The sequence below is a fragment of the Melanerpes formicivorus genome, unplaced genomic scaffold (genome assembly GCF_026170545.1).
Source record: "Melanerpes formicivorus ecotype bairdi unplaced genomic scaffold, bMelFor1.0.p_v2 SCAF_301, whole genome shotgun sequence".
Lineage (NCBI taxonomy): Eukaryota > Metazoa > Chordata > Aves > Piciformes > Picidae > Melanerpes > Melanerpes formicivorus.
In genome coordinates, this window is record NW_027142653.1 from 195830 (window position 1) to 217401 (window position 21572).

Genomic DNA, 21572 nt, shown 5'->3' on the forward strand with positions numbered 1-21572 from the left:
GAGGAGAACCCCTGTGGTGGGTGGAAGGCACTGGGATGTCTTACATGAGAGAGTAGAGAACTCCAGAAGGGACAGCAGAGTCCAGAGGGACACCACAAAGTGTCATCTAGCTTAGTTCATTCCCACAAGGCCTGCACCCACTTTCTACAAAGGAACAGCACAGGATCTCCAACCTCCTTTGCCCTTCCTCTCTGCTCCCAGCAACATCTTCTGGGATCTCTCTCTGCAGAGGAGCTTTGAGGCCTTGGCAGTGCTGCCAACTGCGGCCTGCAGCAGCCTGACTCACCTGGGAGCTGCCTACCAGACTCTGTAACTGCAGCTCTTGGGTATGGGGGCAGGGGGGCAGAGAGGCATGGGGGAGGGGGAAGGCATTTGGGGCCTGGGGTTCTGGCCTGCTTTGGTGGAGCTCTGGAGGAAGCTTTGGCCTAGGGAGGTTGCTTGGCTCCCGTGGCCCAGGCGCACTATGGATTGTTGTGGATTGGATGCTTTGCACTGTAGGATGCAGCTCTGAACAGCACAGCCATGGAAACTGCCCAATTCTATCCAACCCTCTGGCCACAGCTTGGCATCAACTCCTTTCACAAGGCTCAAAGAGATCCTCTCTGGCTCCTGAAACCTAAGGCAATACCCTGCAGAACAAGGTGGAGGAGCTCAAGGGGACAAGCTGCAGAGGGGGCCCAGGGCAACCTCCTGAGCTTCAACAAGAGCAAGGGCAGGGTCCTGCCCCTGGCCTGGCACAATCCTCACAATCAGGACAGGCTGGGGGAGGAGGGGATAGGAAGCAGCCCTGCAGAAAAGGACTGGGGGGTGCTGCTGGACAAGAAGCTGGACAGGAACAGACAGGGGGAGCCTGCAGCCCACAAGGCCAAGGGCAGCCTGGGCTGCACCAAAACCAGCAGGGCCACAGATGGACAGAGGCCATCCTGGCACTTGGCTCTGCTGAGACTTCACCTGCAGCACTGCAGCCAGCTCTGGAGCCCTCAACACAGGAAGGACATGGACCTGATGGAGAGGGCCCAGAGGAGGGACACAAAAATGATCAGGGGCTTGGAGCAGCTCTGCTACCAGGACAGGCTGAGGGAGCTGGGGGTGATCAGCCTGGAGATGAGAAGAGGAGGCTCTGGGGAGAGATAAGAGTGACCTTCTGGTACCTGAAGGGGACTACAAGAAGGCTGCAGAGGGACTGTTTGAAGCCATTGCCTCTGGTCCTGTCCCTGCAGGCTTTGCAAACTAGAGCAGAGCAGATTGAGATTGGAGGTGAGGAACAAGTTCTGCACCAGGAGGCTGCTGGAACACTGCAACAGGTTGCCCAGGGAGGGGCTTGAGGTCCCAGCCCTGCAGAGGTTCAAGGTGAGGCTGGACAGGGCTCTGGGCAACCTGAGCTAGTGCAGGATGTCCCTGCTGACTGCAGAGGGGCTTCGACTGCAGCACCTTTGCAGCTCCCTGACAACCCAAACCACTCTAGGATTCTAGGAGTCTAAGTGCAGCCTCCAGGGAGAGCAGGAAAAAGATGAGGCAGAGGAGGACAAGGAAGAGGACAAGGAGGAGGAGAACCAAAATCCCTTCCCAACTCCTCCAAACCTCTGCCAAATTCCTGGAAAGCTCTTCCAGCTCTGCAGAGTTCATTCTGAAGAGAGCTGAGGGAGTTGCTAGGCTCAGGGATGTCTTGCACACTCTGCACAAATGCTCCAGAAGCTTTCCAAGTGCCCTCAAAACCAGCAGCACAGCTCTGCTGCCACACAATGCCAGGCTGCAAGGGACCCCAAGGCTCAGCTGCTCCAACCTTGCCAGCTGACACTGCACTGGAAAGGAGCTGGCCCAGCCCCCTGCCAAGCTGAGCCTTCCAACTCTGCCCTGCAGGGCAATCCACCACTGCCCTGGGGAGATGATTCCAATGGCTGACTGGCAGGGAAAAGCTTTTGCCTCTGCAGGGCACTGTGCCACTTCAGCTCAACTCTTGCAGCTCAGAGCCAGCCCCCAAGCTCAAGAAGCAGCAACTAAGGCCAGAGCCAGACCCTGAGCCCAGCACCAGCCCCTGAGCTTGAGAACCAGCAGTGAACATCAGAACCACTTCCCAAGCTCAAGTACCAAGCCCAAAGCTCAGCACCAGTCCTCAAGCTCACACTCAAATCTAACATGCAGATACAGCTCCTGGGCCTGATCAGAGCCAGCAACTAAGCTCAGAACCACTTCTCAAGCTCGACAACCAGCCCGCAAGCTCAGCACCAGCCCCTGAACTTGAGAACCAGCAATTAAGGTCAGAAACTCTTCCCAAGTTCAACAACCAGTCTCTGAGCTCAGAGCCAGCCCCAGAGATTAAGAACCAGCCCCTGAGCCCAGAGCCAGCCCCCAAGCCCAAGAAGCAGCCCTGAGCTCAGGGAACAAGCTCCTGAGCTCAGACCCAGACCCTGAGCCCAGAACTACTTCCTGAGTTCAGATCCGGCCCCTGAGCTCTAGAACCAACCCCCAAGGCCAGAACCACTTCCCAAGCTCAAGAACCAACCCCCAAGCCCAGAGCCTGACCCCTGAACCCAAAACCAGCAAGTAAGGTCAGAACCAATTTCCTTAGCTCAAGAACCACTTCCCAAGCCCAGAACCAGCCCCCAAGCCCAGCACCAGCCTGCAACCTCAAGAGCCAGCAACTAAGGTCAGAACCACTTCCCAGCTCGAGAACCAGCCCCCAAGCTCAAGAGCCAGCAACTAAGGTCAGAACAACTTCTCAAGATCAAGAACAAGCCCACCAGCCCCCAAGCTCACACTCAAATCTAACATGCAGACTCAGCTCCTGGGCTCAGAGCCAGCAACTAAGCTCAGATCCACTTCCCAAGCTCGACAGCCAGCCCCTGAGCTCAGTGCCAGCCCCCAAGCTTGAGAACCAGCACCTAAGGTCAGAACTACTTCCCAAGCTCAGAACTAGCCCCTGAGCTCTAGAGCCAGCAACTAAGACGAGAACCACTTCCCTAGCTCAAAAAACCAGCCCCTGAGTTCAAGAACCAGCCCCTGAACTCAAGAACAAGCTCCTGAGCTCAGACTCAGACACTGAGCCCAGAACCACTTCCTGAGCTCAGAGCCAACCTTGAGCTCTAGAACCAGCAACTAAGGTCAGAACCATGTCCCAAGCTCAAGAACCAAGCCCCAAGCCCAGAACCACTTCCCAAGCTCAACAGCCAGCCCCCAATCTCAGACCTAGTCCCCAAGCCCAGAACCAGCAGCTAGGTCAGAACCACTTCCCAAGCTCAGGAACCAGCCCCTGAGATCAGAGGCAGCCCCCAAACTCAAGAATCAGCTCCTGAGCCCAGAGCCTCACCCCTGAGATCAGAGCCAGCCACTAAGGTCAGAACCACTTCCTAAGCTCAGGAACCAGTACCCAAGATCAGACACAGACCCCAAGCCCAGAACCACTTCCAGAGCCCAGCACCAGTACCCCTAGCTCAAGAACCACCAACTAAGGTCAGAAGCCCCCAAGCTCACACTCAAAAGTGCAGACTCAGCTCCCAGGCTCAGAGCCAGCAACTAAGGTCAGAACCACTTCCCAAGCTCAAGAACCAGCTCCCATGCTCAGAAGCAGCTCCCAAGCTCAAGAATAAGCTGCCAAGCTCAGAGCCAGCCCCCGAGCCCGAGAGCCTGCCACTAAGGCCAGAACCACCTCCCAAGGTCACAGCCAGTCCCTGAGTGCAAACACCAGCCCCCAGCTCAGTGCCAGCAACTAAGGTCAGAACCACATCCCAAGCCCAGAGCCAGCCCCCGAGCCCAGAGCTCAAGAACAGCTCCCTCACCTGCTCCTCACCAGCCCTGCTCTCCAGACCCTTCCACACCTTTCTTGCCCTTCTCTGCACCTGCTCCAGACCCTCAAAGTCCTTCTTGGAGTCTGGGGCCCAAAACTCACCTCAGCATTCCAGGGGTGGCATCCCCAGGGCTGGAGAACAATCCCTGCCCTGGCCCTGCTGCCCACAGCAGTGCTGAGACTTGCAGAGCACTGCAATTGCTTTGCTCACTTGCAGCAATCATTTCCTTCCCTTCCCAGCTCATTGCACAGCAAAGAGCAGCAAGGGAATTGCTTTGTCTTCTGCTGAAGCTCCTCCAAGGAAGCTGCAGGACTTCTAACCACCAAAACCATCAACAACAGGCTGCCCCCAGCCCAAGCCAAACCTTTCAGTCCAAGTCAATGCAGTTCCTCAGCCACAAGCAGACACTCAACAGCTCAGCCTCATTTGGCTGCCTGCCAGCAAGCATTTCCCCAGGGGCAGAGCAGCTGCAGCACAGCAGTCTGCTTCTGACCATGCTTCCTGCCAGCACAGCTGACAAAAGCTCTGCACAGCTCTCAGCCTGCAGCCACACAGCAAAAGCTCCTCCTGCCCTGAGCCTTTCTGTGCTCAGGAGGCCTGCAGAGAAACTGAGAATCACTCTGCAACCCCCCAGGGAATCTTTGTGCCTCAAGAGCTTGCAGAGCACAGAGGCCTTGGATGCCACCACCCCCAGCACAGCCAAACCGCCCCACAGCTGACACCAGCCCCAGGCGCTCCCAAGCTCAGGCTCAGCACAGCACCCACGCCTCACACCCCCACGGCACCCAGCACACAGCCTGCCCACAGCTCCCCCCCGCGCCTGGCCCTCAGCCCAGCCGCTGCCCTTCAGCACAGCAGCCGCCCGGCACCTGCCACCACAAAGCCTCCAAACCCCCAGGGCTCCCCCACACACCCCCACAGCAGCCTCTGCTGCAAGCCACACCCCACGCTCACCACCACCTCTCCTGCACACAGCAGCCCCCACAGCGCCGCTGCCACCTCAGCTCTGCTGCCAGCCCAGCCCCCAGCACAGGGACACAGGGACACAGGGCCAGGGACAGCCCCTGCAGCCCACCAATGGCTCCGCCTGCAACACAGCAGCAGCCAAAGGGGGCCTGCAACTGCCCCCACCAGGGGGAAGCAGCAGCACAAGGACCCCCACAGAGCCCCCACCCCAACCCCACCCGCGGCCCCGCACCCGCACAGACCCCTCCCAGAACAGCACAGACGACGCTCACCGACCCTGCATATCAGAGCTCCAAAGCTCAGATGCAGCTCCCAAGCGCAAGCAGCAGTTCAAAAGTGCAGACCCAGCCCTCAGGCTCAGACCCAGATCAAAATCCAGACCCAGAACCCAACCTCTCACCTGCCTTTCACAAGGCAGGTGAAAAGCTCACACTCAGCTCCTATGCTCACCACCTGCTCCCATGCTCAGAACAGCTTCCCGAGCTCACAGCCAGCACCCAAGCTCAAGAACGAGATCAAAAGTGAGACCCAGCTCCCAAGCTCACACTCAGCCAAGCTGAGCCAGCCCCCAAGATCAAAAACCAGCAACAAAGGTCAGAATCACCTCCCAAGCTCAAGGACCACCTCTTGAGCCCAGAGCCTGCCCCTAAGATCCAGAACCAAGATCACAAGTGCAGACCCAGCTCCTAAGCTCAGAGCCAGCTCCCAAGCCCAAGAACCAGCTGCAAGCTCAGATCCAGTCCCCAAGCTCAAGAACCAGCAGCTAAGGTCAAGAGCAGATCCCAAGCTCAAATTCAAGGACTCAGAGAATCCTTGGAAAAAAAACACCTCCTAGCAGGGGGAGGCAGCAACACAAGGAACCCCACCGAGCCCCCACCCCACCCGGGGACCTGCAACTGCACAGACCCCTCCCAGAACAGCACAGACGACGCTCACCGACCCTGCACACCTCTGCCCCAGCCCACAGCCGCACTCCGACGACCCCCAACACCGCGGACCCCCCACAGCCACACAGAGCTCCTCACAATCACAGCGACCTGCCCCCAAACTGCACAGACCCCAAGCGCCAAGCTTGCAGAGCCCCCCTGCACCTCACAGACCCACCCCCACCCCGTACCCCACCGATCTCCCCCGGATCCCACGGACCCCCCCCCCCCCACATATCCACAAAACCCCCCAACCAAACCCCACCGATTTGCCCCTAGATCTCCGCAGAGGCTCAGGCTCGACCCCCCAGCCCCACGGACCCTGCCTCACAAACCCCTCCCCAACCCAAGCGACCCTCCCGACCCCTCACAGCCCCCCAGAGAGCATTCCCTGATCCCCACCCCACCACCCCCAACTCAGCCCCAGACACTCCCTCACCCCACCTGGACGGCAGGACAAGGGGGAAGCAGAGAAGGAGAAGGAGAAGGAGGAAGAGCTCAGCGCACAGGGAGCCGCCGGCCCCGGCAGGCTGCTGCCGAGCAGAGAGCGCTGGGAGGCAGACCCCGGCCCGGCCCCTCCGGCTGCTGCGGCCACGTGGGACGGGGAGCGGAAGCAGGGAGCAGTCTGGAACGGAAGCCCCGCCCACGGCCGGGCAGCCTTAGCCAATGAGAGGCGGCGGGAGCGCGGCAGCTCCTCCCCCTGGGCGCTGCCGAGGCACAGCCAGGAGCTGCCCCTGCCGGCCGCGGCCGCCATTGGTGCTGCCCACGGCCGGGCAGCCGCAGCCAATCAGAGCCGCCGCAACAGCCCAGGCCATGTGAGTGGCGTTGGCCATGGGGGTGCAGTTTTTCATCCTTTGTGTATGCCTTTTGCAAACTGACAATGGTTGCCCTAGGCTGAACTGAAGCTCTAAGAGCTACAGGACAGACAGTGCTGCTCCTATTGCAGTGGAGGACACTGCCCTTGAAACCTTGCCAGACACTAAGACAGCTCCCATCAAAGACACCTTGGTAGTCACAGTCAAAGCTGTGGCATCAATGAAGCCATTCAGCAGTGGCCTGAGGGAGGCACAGGTAGGTTACAAAGCAAAGCAGCTAAGACCTCTGCTCTCTTGGACCCCTTGTAGCTGCAGGATTAAGGGAGAGAGGTTTGAATTCAGGCTCAGAACCACACAGAAGATCCTTTCTGGCTGCAAACAGAGCAGTGGCACTTTCAAGGGAAGAGTCAACTTCTTGGGGGACAACTGCCTGTTAGGTTTGGGCTCAGGTCTCTGTAATGTGGACAGAAGGAACATGGGGTGATGGCACACACATCAGGAGGTCGTTTAGGTCACCCTCATGCAGCTGCTGGGGATACCCAATCAGTCAACCAGGACAGTCTGAAATGGTTTACAGACCAAAACAAAGAGCTAAGCCACTGAGAGAGACTGCTGGGATGATAAAAAGCAGCTTTAGAGAAGAAGAACACAGGACAGGGAGCAAATCTTCCATAATCAAGAGGTGGAGCTGGATGGAGAGAGAAACCTTAGCTGCTGGCTCCCAAAGACTACAAAAGGCACATTTGATGCTGCACAAGAAGAAACCCAGAGAAGCTGGGGAGGACTTGACAGCTGGTGCTCCACAGTCATGGAAATGTAACTGCAATGCATTGGGGTTTCAAACAACATCACCTCCCTGCCCCACAACATCTGGCCCCCAACTGAAGTGCTGTGGATCACTGCTGTCAAGAGTGAAGGAACAGAAGCAAGCTTGCCCAGACCTGAGCTGCTATTTGAATCAGGTTCATGGACCAATGGCTGGAGTTACCTATTAGCAGGGCCTGAGACACTGAAACAGGGGAGCAGTGGAAAACCAAATTGCTGCCAACACAACACATGCTGCATGAAAATCCAGCACACAGGGGCAGAGCTGTTAGCCTGAAACCAAACTTCATACAGGAACAAAACCAAATCCATTGGCACAGGTAACAAGAACTAACAGCCCCAAGGGAAAGACAGTAAGAGGAGATGGGAAGTCAATGTTGCTGCAAGAGGCCAGCTCCAGCAAGACATCAAAATGATTGTTAGGCAGCAACAGACTCAATCAGCACTGGTAACAAGCCCAACCCCGGGGACACTGCAAACGCAGCCAGGAAATAGCTCTGCAGAGGTGGGGTCACAGCGATTGCTAGATCCAGACCCTGGACAAAAGGCACAGGAAATGACCTTGCTGCTGCTGCCAAACACCCAACAACCCAACCCAGACTCCTCACCCTCTGGCGCATCGGAACTGAAACCAGAGACTCCCTTCGGATGCGAGGTGCTGGAGGGCGAGCGGCAGCTGCCGGCTGCTGAGCTGCGGCGGGGCGGGAGGGGCTGCGGGGCCGGGGAGCGCTGGGGGCGGCTATGGCTCAGGGACCTATTTGTGTCTCTGCCCTGCACAAGCGCTCTGGGCTCCTCCAAACCCCTCCTCAAACTTCCTCCTGCGGCCCCAAGTCCTCTCTCTCCAGCCTGCAGTCAGAACTTTCTTCCTGAGCTGCCTTCGGCTCACAGCCTAAGGGAAAAAGCTCAAAGCCAACCTGAGACCAAACCAATCTGAGTGCAACCCGAGAGAGGCTGCTGCGAGGGCTGGAGGCAGCCCCAAGATGTTCCGCAGCAGGCAGTGGGAACCTGGGGACTCCAACACGAAGGCAGGAAGGAAAACCTCAAGGCTGAGCTCCGCACGACCCGCGCAGCGCCGGGGCCCAGCAGCTCAACGCTCCCCGGCTCTCAGCATGCCCCGGGGCCCGCCCAGACCCTTCCCCGCTCCGCTCTGCTTCCCCCTTGTCCTGCAGTCCAGGTGGGGTGAGGGAGTCTCTGGGGCTGAGTTGGGGGTGGTGGGTTGGGGATCAGGGAATGCTCTCTGTGGCGCTGCGAGGGGTCGGGAGGGTCGCTTGGGTTGGGGAGGGGTTTGTGGGGCAGGGGTCGGTGGGGCTGGGGCGGGGGAGAGCCTCTGCGGTGATCTAGGGGCAATCGGTGGGGTGTGGTTGGAGGACTTCTGCGGATGTGGTTGGAGGTCCGTGGGATACGGGGGAGATCGGTGGGGTACGGGGTGGGGGTGGGTCTGTGAGGTCTGGGGGAGCTCTGCAAGCTTGGCACTTGGAGTCTGTGCGGTGGGGGGTGTCGCTGTGATTGTGGGGAGCTCTGTGGGGGTATGGGGTGGTTGGGGCGGGGCTGTGGGGTAGGGCAGAGGTGTGCAGGGTCGGTGAGCGTCGTCTGTGCTGTTCTGGGAGGGGTCTGTGCGGTTGCGGGTCCCCGGGTGGGGTTGGCGTGGGGGGGTCTGTGGGGCTCCTTGTGGTGCTGCCTCCCCCTGGTGGGGGCAGCTGCAGGCCCCCTTTGGCTGCTGCTGTGTTGCAGGCGGAGCCATTGGTGGGCTGCAGGGGCTGTCCCTGGCCCTGTGTCCCTGTGTCCCTGTGCTGGGGGCTGGGCTGGCAGCAGAGCTGAGGTGGCAGCGGCGCTGTGGGGGCTGCTGTGTGCAGGAGAGGTGGTGGTGAGCGTGGGGTGTGGCTTGCAGCAGAGGCTGCTGTGGGGGTGTGTGGGGGAGCCCTGGGGGTTTGGAGGCTTTGTGGTGGCAGGTGCCGGGCGGCTGCTGTGCTGAAGGGCAGCGGCTGGGCTGAGGGCCAGGCGCGGGGGGGAGCTGTGGGCAGGCTGTGTGCTGGGTGCCGTGGGGGTGTCAGGCGTGGGTGCTGTGCTGAGCCTGAGCTTGGGAGCGCCTGGGGCTGGTGTCAGCTGTGGGGCGGTTTGGCTGTGCTGGGGGTGGTGGCATCCAAGGCCTCTGTGCTCTGCAAGCTCTTGAGGCACAAAGATTCCCTGGGGGGTTGCAGAGTGATTCTCAGTTTCTCTGCAGGCCTCCTGAGCACAGAAAGGCTCAGGGCAGGAGGAGCTTCTGCTGATGGTTGTTTTGTGCAGCCTTGGGTGTTGGATCAGTGTCTTGGCTGAGTTTGGTCCTTTCTCTTGTGGCCAAGTTGAGGTCCGTTTGGTTTGGCAGCTGAGCAGAGCTTGAGGCTTTTGCTGCAATGGTTTTTGTGCTGGCAGCATTGTGTGCTGCCAGCTGGAGTGCTGTGTGCAGCTGTGGTGCCCCCAAGAGGGGCAGGAGGTTGAGCACTTGGAGTGGGTGCATAGGAGGCCATGGGGGTGGTGGGAGGGCTGTGGCAACTCCCCTGTGGGGGTTGGCTGTGAGAGTTGTGTCTGTTGAGGTTGGAGAGGAGAAGGCTGTGGGGAGAGGTTGGAGCAGCCTTGTGGTAGGTGCTGGGGGCTGCAGGAGAGCTGGGGAGGGACTTTTGTGAGGGGCTGGGAGTGATGGGCTGAGGGGGAGTGGATTGAAGGTTGAGGAGGGCAGATTTGGAGTGGAGCTTGGGAGGCAATAGTTTGGAGTGGGGGTGGTGAGAGCCTGGAGCAGGTTGGGCAGGGAGGTGCTGCCTGCCCCCTCCCTGGAGGTGCTGAGGGTGAGGTTGGATGAGGGCTTGAGCAGCCTGGTGTGGTGGAAGGTGTCTGTGGCTGTGGCAGGGGTTTGGAGCTGTCTGCTCTTTGGGGTCCCTTCCAGCCCAAAGCATTCTCTGGCTGCTTGAATTTGGACACTTAGCAGAAGTGCAATGAAGGGAACTTGAAATAAGCAAAGTTGTGAAACTGGCTCTGAACCTGGGGGCTGGGGGTGAGCTTGTTTGCTGGTTCTTAGCTTGGGAGCTGCATCTGAGCTTGGGGGCTGGGCCTGATCTTGAGGGCCTGGTCAGAGATTTGGAGCTGCTTCCTAACATGGGAGCTGGTTCTGCATTTTGATCTGGGTCTGAGCCTGGGAGCTGTGTCTGAGCTTAGTGACTGATTCCTGAGCTTGGGAGCTGCATCTGAGCTTTGGATCTGATTCTGCCCTTTTGATCTGGCAGAGAGATTGGAGGCTGCTTCTGGGCTTGAGAGTTGGTCTGAGCCTTGGGGCTGTGTCTAAGCTTGGGAGCTTCTTTTGTGCTTTGAGGCTGGGTCTGAGCTTGAGGGCTTGGTGTGAGCTTTGGAGCTGCTTCTGAACATGGGAGCTGGGTCTGAGCTTAAGAAATGGTTCTGAGTGTATTTGCTGGCTCTACAGCTTGGTGTCTGGCTCTGAGTTTGGGGGCTGGTCCTGGACTCTTGATCAGGGTCTGAGCTTGGGAGCTGCTTCTGCACTTTGGAACTGGGTCTGAGCTTTGGAGCTGAGTCTCAGTTTTGGAGCCTGCTCTGACCTTGGGAAATGGCTCTGACCTAGGGAGCTGCTTCTGATCTTGGGAAGTGGTTCTAAGCTTATTTGCTGGTTCTTGAGCATGGTAGCTGCCTCTAAGCTTTGTAGCTGGTTCTGCACTTTAGATCTGGCTCTGAGCTTTGGATGTTCTCAACTTAGTTGCTGGCTCTGAGCATGGGGGCTGGGTGTGAACTCCTGGGCTGGGTGTGAACTCCTGGGCTGGGTGTGAACTCCTGGGCTGGGTGTGAACTCCTGGGCTGGGTGTGAACTCCTGGGCTGGGTGTGAACTCCTGGGCTGGGTGTGAGCTTGACACTTGCCTTGAATTTAAACTGTGAGAGTTCAGGCAGTTGGAAGTTGAAGCTGAGCTGCTTTGCACTGCAGTGCTGCAGAGTTTGTGGTGCTCCAAAGGCAGATCTCAAAGAGCTGCTGCAAGAGTTGAGCTGAAGTGGCACAGTGCCCTGCAGAGGCAAAAGCTTTTCCCTGCCAGTCAGCCATTGGAATCATCTCCCCAGGGCAGTGGTGGATTGCCCTGCAGGGCAGAGTTGGAAGGCTCAGCTTGGCAGGGGGCTGGGCCAGCTCCTTTCCAGTCCAGTGTCAGCTGGCAAGGTTGGAGCAGCTGAGCCTTGGGGTCCCTTGCAGCCTGGCATTGTGTGGCAGCAGAGCTGTGCTGCTGGTTTTGAGGGCTCTTGGAAAGCTTCTGGAGCATTTGTGCAGAGTGTGCAAGACATCCCTGAGCCTAGCAACTCCCTCAGCTCTCTTCAGAATGAACTCTGCAGAGCTGGAAGAGCTTTCCAGGAATTTGGCAGAGGTTTGGAGGAGTTAGGAAGGGATTTTGGTTCTCCTCCTCCTTGTCCTCTTCCTTGTCCTCCTCTGCCTCATCTTTTTCCTGCTCTCCCTGGAGGCTGCACTTAGACTCCTAGAATCCTAGAGTGGTTTGGGTTGGGAGGGAGCTGCAAAGGTGCTGCAGTCCAAGCCCCTCTGCAGTCAGCAGGGACATCCTGCACTAGCTCAGGTTTCCCAGAGCCTTGTCCAGCCTCACCTTGAACCTCTCCAGGGCTGGGACCTCAAGCCCCTCCCTGGGCAACCTGTTGCAGTGTTCCAGCAGCCTCCTGGTGCAGAACTTGTTCCTCACCTCCAATCTCAATCTGCTCTGCTCTAGTTTGAAGCCATTGCCTCTGGTGCTGTCCCTGCAGGCTTTGCAAAGAGTCCCTCTGCAGCCTTCTTGTAGCCCCCTTCAGGTACCAGAAGGTCACTCTTAGGTCTCCCCAGAGCCTCCTCTTCTCCTCTCCAGGCTGATCACCCCCAGCTCCCTCAGCCTGTCCTGGTAGCAGAGCTGCTGCAAGCCCCTGATCATTTTTGTGTCCCTCCTCTGGACCCTCTCCATCAGGTCCCTGTCCTTCCTGTGTTGATGGTTCCAGAGCTGGCTGCAGTGCTGCAGGTGAAGTCTCAGCAGAGCAGAGCCAAGTGCCAGGATGGCCTCTGTCCATCTCTGGCCCTGCTGCTTTTGGTGCAGCCCAGGCTGCCCTTGGCCTTGTGGGCTGCAGGCTCCCCCTGTCTGTTCCTGTCCAGCTTCTTGTCCAGCAGCACCCCCCAGTGCTTTTCTGCAGGGCTGCTTCCTATTCCCTCCTCCCCCAGCCTGTCCTGATTGTGAGGATTGTGCCAGGCCAGGGGCAGGACCCTGCCCTTGCTCTTGTTGAAGCTCAGGAGGTTGCCCTGGGCCCCCTCTGCAGCTTGTCCCCTTGAGCTCCTCCAACTTGTTCTGCAGGTATTGCCTTAGGTTTCAGGATGCAGAGAGGCTCTCTTTGAGCCTGGTGAAAGGAGTTGATGCCAAGCTGTGGCCAGAGGGTTGGATAGAATTGGGCAGTTTCCATGGCTGTGCTGTTCAGAGCTGCATCCTACAGTGCAAAGCATCCAATCCACAACAATCCATAGTGTGCCTGGGCCACGGGAGCCAAGCAACCTCCCTAGGCCAAAGCTTCCTCCAGAGCTCCACCAAAGCAGGCCAGAACCCCAGGCCCCAAATGCCTTCCCCCTCCCCCATGCCTCTCTGCCCCTCCTCCCCCATACCCAAGAGCTGCAGTTACAGATTCAGGTAGGCAGCTCCCAGGTGAGCCAGGCCGCTGCAGGCCGCAGTTGGCAGCATTGCCAAGGCCTCAAAGCTCCTCTGCAGAGAGAGATCCCAGAAGCTGTTGCTGGGAGCAGAGAGGAAGGGCAAAGGAAGTTGGATATCCTGTGCTGTTCCTTTGTAGAGAGTGGGTGCAGGCCTTGTGGGAATGAACTAAGCTAGATGACACTTTGTGGTGTCCCTCTGGACTCTGCTGTCCCTGCTGGAGGTCTCTACTCTCTGGTGTAAGACATCCCAGTGCCTTCCACCCACCACAGGGATTCTCCTCCATGCTGTCATCCAGAGACTTCTGTTGGGCCCTGCTGGCTGTGTAGATCAGCCCTGGTGACGTTGTAGGACCCTGGGGACTCTGAGAAGGCAGCAAGTGAGTGGAGCTGGAGCACTGGATGGAGAGATGGAGGGTGAAGGCTGCAGGGGGTGGGAGGGCTTAGTTCAGCAGCTGTGTGGCTCTGCCTGGCTCCTGCCTCCAATGGTGCTGGCAGCAGCTGACCCCTGAAGCTCAAAGCCCCAAAGCCTGCCTGGCTCAGGACCCTCCTGCCCTGTCCCCTCCTGACATGCAGCACAGCCCAAGCAGGCACTCAGGGCTCCTAGCCACACAGCCCAGCCCATCCACCATGGCAGGAGTCACCTGAGGTCTCACTCCCTCTCTGTCCCCCTTGCTCTCATCAGTTGCTGCCTGAGGTAGCTGCAGGGTCCCTCCCCAGCCCTCATCTGTAACCCCCCCTTGGCTTGGTGCTGTTCTTTCAGGCCTCCAGCTGATCCCAGCCTTTAGTCTCAGGCCCCTTCCATTCTTGTGCTGCTGCTTCCAGCCCAGTTCCTTAGATTATTCCTCAGCCACAGCATTTCCCACTCCACCCTTCCAGCTGCAGTGGCAGTGGAGGTGGGGGACACAGGACCATGGGACAGTCAAGGCAGCAGGGACATGGATGGGCTGGGACTGAGGGAAGGGCCTGGGAGTGGTCAGGCAGGAATTAGGCCTTGTCCCCCCAAAAGGAGGAGAGGATGCAGGGCCCAGGTGGCAAATGTGTGTGCAGGGAATGGCAGAATCTGGCAGCATTTGAGGAGGTGAAAGGAGTGAATTGTGCTGCAGCTCTGCATGTGTCAGCTGGGAGATGAACAACAGCCCATGGGCACTGTGCCCTCCCATCAAACCTCCTTTTCTCTTGGGGATGTGGAGTGGCAGCTCCAGGGAACTGCAAAGAGCAAGCTGAGAGAAATGGTCAGGGAGAGAAGGAAGCCAAACCCTTTCCAGTGAGTCTCTTTGGGCCACAGGTGTGTGAAGGGTGCTGGAGGTGTGAGGTTTGGGCAGGAGCCAGAGACTCCTCCAGCATCCCAGTGAGGGCTGAAGAGGTTTAGCAAGAAGCTGCCCAAGTCCCTTCCCCCTTTGCTGCATCTGCAGAGATCATGAAGCTCCCTTTGTGTGTGTCCTGAGGGCTGCTGTGATCTTCTGTTGGGGAGTGGGCAGCAGAGAGGTGTGTGCAGGGCAGAGGGTAGCACAGAGTGGGTGTGGTGGGGACAAGGCCAGGCAGGAGAACTGGGTCCTGAGCTAGATGTACTGTCAAATTCAGCTGCAGACATCAGAGCCCTTGGCAGGCAGTGTGAAAAAGCTTTAGGCAAGGCCTGGAAGAGGCTGTGTAGAGGCAGCTGTGTTGTGCTGCTGGCCTGCAGCTGTGTTCTAGGGACTGTGTGCTGGGCAAGGAGCTGAGTCTGCACTTGTTGAGGCCTCCCATCTTGATCAGCCCTGGCTGTGTGCTGTGGCTGTGCTGCTGGGCTTGGGAGCTGCCCCCAGCAAGGCTGAGCTGTGCTGCCTGGTGCTGGGCAGTGCTGAGCCATCCCTTGCAAGTCAGTGCTTTCTGAGCCCTTTGCTTCTCTGTGGCAGGAATTGTGTCCCTCTCTCTCCATCATCCCTGCCCCTGTGTGCTGTGGAAGAGCAGAGTTTGCAGAACTGCCCCTTGGAGCAGCCCAACAGTTAAGAAATCCAGAGTGGGGCAACAGCAGGACCCCAGCCCCCAGAGTCCCAGGGCACCTTCCTGCCTCTTCCACCTCCTCTTGCCCACCACATTACATCCCTCCAGGGGCTCTGAGACTCATCATGTGTTGGTGTTTGGGAACTCCCCAGGCTTGTTGGGGATCATTTGTATGGCAGGAGGTGATGTTTGGGGTTGGGACATGGAGGGTGGTGGGAGAAGGTTGATGGTGGTTTGGTCTTTCATTGTTCAGTCCCTCTGCAGAGCCTTTCTATCCTCTAACTGACCAACATCTGCTCCTAACTTGGTGTCATCTGCAAACTTGCTCATGACTGACTCGAACCCCTCATCCAGATCATCAATGAAAATGTGAAGAGGTGGTTTGGTCTTCCTTGTTCAGTGCTGCTGCCTCCATTGTCTGAACCAGTGGAGATCAAAGGACAGGGCCTGGACCAGGAACCACCCTGCCAATGCCACCAGGCTCGAGGAGAGTGGGACAAGACCACTTGTAAATCCCAGGGTACCTCAGGGCACTGATCACAGGAACCTGGGGTCTCAGCACAGGTATTAGAGGTCTGTGCCCACACTGTGGCAGAAACTGAAGGTTTGAGGTCCCCTCTGTACTCTCTCCTCCAGCTGGGTGTTGGGAGTCAGGGACTGTCATGACCTAGGCAGGATCTGAGGGTTTGAGATCCTGGGCTCAGGTGCTTCCATCTTCCATATTGCAGAGCTGTGACCCCTCCCTCCCACAGTATGGCCTCACAGAAGAACCCAGACAAGAGCTGGGAGGAGAAGCAGCACCCAGAGTTCAAGTTGGAGAAGCCAATGTGCAGTCCCAAGGGAGAGGAGGATGAGGAGGAAAAAGAGGACAAGATGGAGGATGATGCTGAGAATGACAACTGTGAAGAGGATGATGATGATGATGATGAAGGCGACCAGGATGAGGGGGAGGAATGTATGGAGGCGGCTGAAGCCAGAGCAGGTCCCTCAGTGTCACCCAAAGAGCTGAATGAGTGCCCTGAGTGTGGGCAGAGCTTCCCAGATAGCTCAGAGCTAGTGAAGCACCACTGCCCGCAGCCTGGCTCCCGGCCCTTAGTTTGTGGTGACTGTGGCAAGAGGTTCCGCTGCAACTCTGAGCTCACCCAGCACCGCCGCACCCACACTGGAGAGAAACCTTTCACCTGTGCTGACTGCAGACAGAGCTTCACCCAGCGCGGCCATCTCACCCAGCACTGCCTCACCCACACTGGAGAGAAGCCCTTCTCTTGTGACAGCTGTGGTAAGCGCTTCAGGCGGATCTCTCACCTTAGGCGACACCACCTCACCCACACCAGTGAGAAGGCCTTCAGCTGCAGCGACTGCGGCAAGAGTTTCAAACAGAGCTCCACTCTCACCATCCATCGCCGCATCCACACCGGAGAGAATCTTTTTCCCTGTGCTGAGTGCGGCAAGAGCTTTACCACGAGTATTGAATTCATCCAGCATCAACTCATCCACAGTGGTGAGAAACATTACAGCTGTGCCCACTGCGGCAAGAGCTTCACTCAGCGTGCAAACCTAACCAAGCACCGCAGTGTGCACAGCACTGAGAAGACCTTCACCTGCAGGGACTGCGGCAAGAGCTTCAAACGTAGCAACAGCCTAACCATCCACCGCCGCATCCACAGCGGGGAGAGGCCTTTCACCTGTGCTGAGTGCGGCAAGAGCTTCACCGCTGGCTTTATACTCATCCAGCACCAACGCACCCACAGCGGTGAGAAACCATACAATTGTGTCACCTGCGGCAAGAGCTTCACTAATAGCGGCACCCTCAACAAACACCGTCTTGTGCACACTGGTGAGAAACCTTTCACCTGTGCTGAGTGTGGCAAGAGCTTCAACCAGAAAGGAAATCTCAGCAATCACCGCCGCACACACACGGGAGATCAGCCCGCAAGGAAGGGGAGGCATAAATAGATGCACCTAGGGTCTGTTGGGATAATCATGGTCCTTCTGAGGGGGCCTTTCCACCACCAAAATCACCTCTTTTTTCCTCTGCAATTCTCAGAGGCTGGGGGTCCAGCAGGAACAAACACCTCCTGCCCTTCTGAGCACCAATTAGTGCTGATGGGAACAATTACAGTGCTGAGTTGGCATAGCCAGAGCTGCCATTGGAGCTGGGCTGAGCGTCACAAGGTTTTTTTCTGGTTCATCCCCAAGGGTAAAAATCCCTCTGTCCATTGCCCAGTTGTATCGCTACAAGGCCAAAGTTACCCAAATCCTGTCTGTTTGCTTTTATTTCAGACATTCCTGCCCACAATGCCCAAATGCTGAGGGCATTCACTCCCTAGGAATGGAGCTGGAGCTGTGTGCCAGTTCAGGGAGGTCAAAGTGAGATTCTCAGAAGAGTCTGGAGAGTGTCTTGCTGGGATTGTTCTCAGGGACATCTCAGTGTTTTTTTCATTGTGTCAAGGGATGTTAGGTGTTTTGGGGGGCCTGGAGTGTTCTAGAATTGATTTTCGGAATCTGTGGAGGGTGCAGAAGGGATCTCAGGGAGGTGTTTGGAAGCCCTTGGACAGCTTCTGCCATCTTTCCACTAAGGCACTCTGCTGCTTTAAAGCAGGCCTGGGGCTTCCAAAAGCCTTCTCCCTAGCTCAGCAATGTTCCTCATGGATTCCTGCTGACCTGGGGCTTCCCTCAGCCTTTCCATCCACACAGAAGTGGGAAGAGATTTCTCTGAGTGTTGAGTTTTCAGGATATTTGAGAGTGCAAAGAGTGAAATCACTGCAAGAAAGGATGCTGTGCCTCAGCACAGTGCCCAGAAATGCTCCCCCAGGATGTTTGTCTTACACTTGGATCTGAACTTAGCTCTGCAGCTCTCAGCAGTGTGCCTGGCAGAACCATGAGCTGTTGCTACACAAGCTGGAGCTGGCTGAGCTGCTGCACAAATCCACAAGTCCTGTGCTCAAGATGCTGCCTTGGGAGCTGAAAGTGCCTGTGCAAATGTCATGGTCTTCAGCTGGAGAGACCTCTCCCCACAAATAACTGCAACAGGCACAGTCTGGAGCTATCCAACATGCAGAGAACCCCAGAAGGGCACTTGGGCAGGGAACTGGGAAGCAGCTAAGGAAGTGCAACTGCAGGTGGGCCTGGGAAATTCTCAACCTGTGAGAGCAACTTGGGGGTGTGGAGCTGCCCCACTGCAGGAAGCCTTTAAGGCTGGTGAACCAGCACTGGATGCCAGGTGGTGCTGATCCCTTGCTTTAGAATTCCCTGCTTCTCCTCCTTTCCTATCCTGCAGCTGCTGTTCTGCAAACAAGGGCAGCTGCTGGGCTGTGTGTAGAGCCTCTGATTCTCTGCTGACCAACTCCAAGCTGCAAAGTTGATTTCCTATGTGAGCCAAGATCAGAATCCTGCATGTTGGACTCACTGACACCTTTGATTGGAGCATGCTTTAGTTTGTACACAGGGCTGGGTTCTACTGCTGCCATGAATCAATGGGAGAGGGAAGAAAATCTATCAAAATGAGGTACTTTGGGCAAGAGAGATTGGGTTAGGGACTTCCACACCTCTTAGCTACTTCTGTTAAGGGCTCCTGGGCCTTGTGATGTTAAGGACACTCTAAGACTCTGTCATGCTGGGGACTCTGCAAAGCTGTAATAAAGGACTTGTGAGCAGACTCCTGAGGTTCTCTACCCTCTGCCCTTCTGGCATCTCATGATACCAGCAGGGGGTTGGTCCATTTGTCAGGTCAGAGGGCACCCTGTTCTCAGGGTGAATCATTAAGGACTCAAAACAAAAAATAAGGTGGGGTATGTGTGTGTGCAGGGAACATGGTTTGGGAAAAAGGGTTTGTGTTTAGCTTGGCTTTGAAAGAAGTTGTAACAATCAAAGGTACTTACAGGCCCATTCAAAGCAATTAAGCCAACTCTTTCAGGGACAGCACCTGAGGGGGTGGCTCAGAGAACCTCAGTGTGTGTGTGTGTGAAACCTGGCAATAGCAGTTTTGTATGTTTTGAGGTTGTGTTTCTCATTTAAACTTCAATGCTGAAGATTCCTTGATGCATTGACAGATGGATTTGTCTTGCTACAATATAAAAGACCTCTCAAGTTTTGCAGGCTGCAACCCTTGGAAAAAATGTTTCCTCACAGCATGTGGCCGGTTGACGTTGCCCCCTTAAGAAAGGGAACATGGTGGACGGAAGTTGGTAAACGGAAGGAATAGTCTAAACTAATTTCATTGGACGAGTGGGAGAAAGCACCTTCTGAAGTGGGAGTGAAGTGGACATTTCCAGCACTTCTCAGTCAGTCTTGCTTCCGTCTTTGCTTCGTGCAGCAGCTTTGCCTGTGCTGGGCTTTCTGCCAAGGCCTCGGCCTTGAAAACCAGATAACAGGCCTGTATACTAACTCCCTTCCAATTAACACGAACTGCTTCTAACTTTTTTTTCCTCTCTTCTCTTTCTCTTTCTATCCCATTCTGGGGAAAGGGGGGGAAGAGAGGGGAGAGCGGAGGTGGGGGACCCCTCTCTGCCGAGGGGGGCACTCTCATTTCTGTGTTACTCTGTTGTATATCTTTGTATATATTGTAGATATTGTAAATTTGTAAATAATCCCCTGCAAACCCTACATCGCTTTGTAAATATAGCTCCACTGCTTTGCTAATTCAGCTTGCGAGTTTTTTTTTCCTTTCCCTTCAATTTTTTCTTTCCCTTTTACCTTACAAGGGGGAAGGGAGGAGGCTTCTCAGCCTTATCCTTCCAAACCCACCACACAGCATCATCACAGAAGACATCTTTCAAGGACTCTACCTTCCTGGTGTCCCTGCAGATCCATTTGAATCTGGAAGGAAGCTCTCACTTCAGTTCCAACTGAAGGACTGTCGGGGCAGGGTGTAGGTTATGGATTTGTTCTCCTGATTCCAGGAGGAACAGGGATGAAACAAATTTTGTCCTATTTACTATGGGGTTCAGCATTGTTACTCTTTTACCTTGTGTAATTTTACATAACTGATTCAAAATGTAGTGTCCAATATGCTACTGGTGTCTAATGATGGTGTAAAACAGATTGGTGCCATTAGCCAATCAAAACTCATGTCTGTTGTGAAAATTGTTTAAAACTTCTTTCCTTCCTTCCCTTCTTTCTTGCTTCTATCTTTGATTGACAGGGTGGTGTAAGAGGCTAACTCTTGTATCTCTTGATGTGAATCCACAAAGATAAAATCACCTTGTGTATCATGGGAAGGCCCTGTGTCACAGCTCTCATGGAATGGTACTGAAAGTGTGATAAGGAAACAGTTGTGGAGGTTAGCTTTACCATTGGTAAAGAGAACTATGTAGAGTAGAATAGAATAGAATAGAATAGAATAGAATAGAATAGAATAGAATAGAATAGAATAGACCAGGTTGGAAGAGACCTTCAAGATCATCGAGTCCAACCTATCATCCAACACCATCTAATCAACTAAACCATGGCACCAAGCACTCCATCAAGTCTCCCTCTAAACACCTCCTGTGATGGTGACTCCACCACCTCATAGGTGTAAAGGCATCTTAGTAGAACCTGTACTTCATAGTTCCTTTGCTACTGTGTGTACTACCCACTCATAGGTGTTAGGAATAGCTCTTGATTGTATAATCTATAATGAATCAAGCATTTATCATCTTAGTTGTAGCAATATTACCTTTAAGACTTGTGTTAGTGATAAGAGTGGTGGTTTAGGCTGGGTGCTGGCCCGGATGCCACTGCACAGACTACACCTGGGAGGTCCCAAGGGGTGGGCCCAGCCCAGGGGGGTGGTCACAGGAAACCAGGTATTGTATTCCCATAATGCCCTGCTCCCCTATAAAACATCCACACGGGGTCTTCACTTCCTCTTTTGTCCCCTGCTGCTGCCTAGGTAAAATGGCGTGAGCTGCCTCCCTTGGGCCTGACGAGGCCCAAGGCTGGGTTTGGGGGGGAGGAAAGGGCCCTGGGGCGTTTGGGTGTACCCCCAGGTGGGGATGGGATGTTCTTGGGTATGTTCTGGGATCTCTCTCTTTTGTCACAGTGGTTGTGGTTCTCTGTACAACTTTCATTGTTGTTTTTATTGTTTTCCCATTTAAACTTTCCATCACTTTTGCAATCCGTCTGTCTGAGTCGTTATTTCTGCCCGTGGTGGGGAGGGGTCTGCCCCAACCCATTACAATAAGGACATTGATCAGTGGAGCATGATCATTCCCTTCCAAAGAAGGGCAGAGGTATGGATCCCAGTGAATATGACAAGAGGGTGGGAGAGTGAGAATGGATTGGGTCATGTTCTCAGGCTATTAGACCAGGGACTAAAGGATTCTAGAAAAAGGACAAAAAGATTTGTGGGATGGTTAATGTTTGCCATAATATCAGCTGTGATAATATTAGCATCCCCAGCTGCTTCAGTTACAGCTTTGACAAAGGGCATACAAACTGTGGACACAGCGAGAACTTTATTGACCAATGTGACAAATGATTTGCAGCTGCAGGAAGCTGTAGATGAGGAAATAATGGCAAGGTTATGCATGCTTGAGGCCAGTGTTGTTTGGTTTGGAGACCAACAAGCTGCCTTGCAGACCCATATGATACTGCAGTGTG

The 21572-nt window shown here is 55.7% G+C and overlaps 1 protein-coding gene across 1 annotated transcript in view; it reads left to right on the forward strand.

The window, feature by feature from the left end:
- The window catches only part of LOC137458957 (zinc finger protein 850-like), a 142183-nt gene extending 124910 nt beyond the window's left edge, over positions 1-17273 (forward strand). The window contains 1 exon segment of the mRNA XM_068170245.1: positions 16084-17273. Within this exon segment, the coding sequence (XP_068026346.1) occupies positions 16084-16943 (860 nt within the window). The 3' untranslated portion in view covers positions 16944-17273.
- Positions 17274-21572: the final 4299 nt, after the last annotated feature.